This window comes from Octodon degus, unplaced genomic scaffold (genome assembly GCF_000260255.1).
Source record: "Octodon degus isolate 3935 unplaced genomic scaffold, OctDeg1.0 scaffold00140, whole genome shotgun sequence".
Taxonomy (NCBI): Eukaryota; Metazoa; Chordata; class Mammalia; order Rodentia; family Octodontidae; genus Octodon; species Octodon degus.
Window position 1 is genome coordinate 6,905,104 of NW_004524716.1, and position 1,836 is coordinate 6,906,939.

Below are 1,836 nucleotides of genomic sequence, written 5' to 3' on the forward strand. Positions count from 1 at the left end.
CCAGGAAAGCACTTATTCCACTGAGCCATCTCCCTGGCCCCCTATTTTCTTAAAATTCATAAAATTTATATTTTTCCTTTCATTTCAAGTCATATACTCATTTTTAAATTTTTAAAGTAGGCTTTTTGTCTTCTTTAATCAATATCTAAGAGTTCCTCATATATTCTTTTTCAAATTTAATTTTTTTTTGAGAAACAAGTATCAATGAGATAGTTTCAAAACTGATTAATAGGACAGTCTCAATAATTAATACATTGTACATTGTTATCTTCTTAGTGGTTATCCACAGTACAAGATGCAGACAGGATATCCTGTGCAAACACTATTAGTACAAATCTTTCTTCTCAGTGAATTAAGAGAAGGTAGCTGTATATCTATCCTAACTATTCTGCATATACAGACACAAAATGGTCCTTCCTTTGTATCTCCTTTTTTTGTTTAGTCCTGTCAGAGATGGGTATTCCATTGGATTCTAAATGCTATAGGTGTGTGAATTCAGCAAAACAATCAAACACAGTCCAGCAGTCCACAATAGTAGCGGGTTTTCTGCAGAAGTTGTTGACTTGAGCCTTTCACAGCTCAGCATATTAATATGGCTTTACTTTATATACCTCGTTTTTATACTTGTATCTGATAAGGTCAGTGAAATTCTTCTTAAAGATGGAGAAAATTATGTAAGGCCCTGACTAGATTAAAATTAGATCAGATAGTCCATGAGAATGCTTTCACCTCTGACCTGGCACAGTCTCAGTTGTATCTTGTCATTATGAAAGCTTTGTGGAGGGGAGGGTTTCAGGGACTCTTTGAACAGTAGAAGAGCAGCAGCTCTTTTATTGCTATGGGACAGTATTGTTTTGACTCATGTCTGCTTATGCAGACTTCCCTCCCCCCGCAGATACTGCCAGTGTGCATACAACCTGACGCACAGTTGTCCCCAACCAGCAGTTTGTTCCACCTCAAAGTGGCTGGTGAGGTCTGGGCAGGTTCTGTAGGCAGGAAGAGGAGGGAAGCTCAGGGGCCCACCACGCGGCTGCTTAGCTAGTTAGCACTGATGTTCTGATTTGAAAACCTGACTAGCCTGACCTTTGCATCTCCCCCTCTGTTCCTTATAGACTCTTGGATTTCATCAACATCTTGTCTTATGATTTACATGGAAGCTGGGAAAAGTTCACAGGACATAATAGCCCCCTTTTCTCTCTTCCAGATGACCCCAAATCTTCGGTAAGGAAAGAACTCATGCACCCTAGACATTGATCCTTGAGCCCAGACCATTTTCCATTAGAAGTAGGGAGGCCAGGCATGGTGACACATACCTGTAATTCCAGTCCTTTGGGAGGCTGAAAGAGGAGGATCACAAAGTCAAGCCCCTCTAGAGCAATTTCGTGACTTTATGAGACCTATTCTCAAAATAACACGGACTGTTGACATAGCTCAGTAAATCTAATTTTTAGTATGTGTTGGGGTGAGATGAGAGAAAGCAAGCAAACAAGCCAGCACATGAATGAGCCAGCCACGCAGCTGAGGATGGTGGTGCACACCTGCAATCCCAGCGCTCAGGAGGTTGAGGTTGGAGGATTACTGTGAGTTTGAGGCTAGTCTGGGCTATATAATGAGTCCAAGGCCAGCCTGAGCTACATAGTAAGTCCCTGTCTCCAAAGAAAAAAGAGGAAAGAGAGACATGGAAGAGAAGAGAGAGAGAGAGGAGAAGAAGAAGAAAGAGAGAGAGAGAGAGAGAGGGGAAGAAGAAGAAGAAGAAGAAGAAGAAGAAGAAGAAGAAGAAGAAGAAGAAGAAGAAGAAGAAGAAGAAGAAGAAGAAGAAGAAGAGAAGAAGAAGAA

At 41.1% G+C, this 1,836-nt stretch overlaps 1 protein-coding gene across 1 annotated transcript in view; it reads left to right on the top strand.

Moving 5' to 3' along the window:
* Window positions 1-1,836, top strand: part of Ovgp1 (oviductal glycoprotein 1) — a 16,073-nt gene that overhangs the window by 6,141 nt on the left and 8,096 nt on the right. Inside the window, exon 7 of the mRNA XM_004641735.2 lies at window positions 1,113-1,221. Coding sequence (XP_004641792.1) covers window positions 1,113-1,221 — 109 coding nt within the window. The remainder of the gene's footprint in view (window positions 1-1,112; window positions 1,222-1,836) is intronic.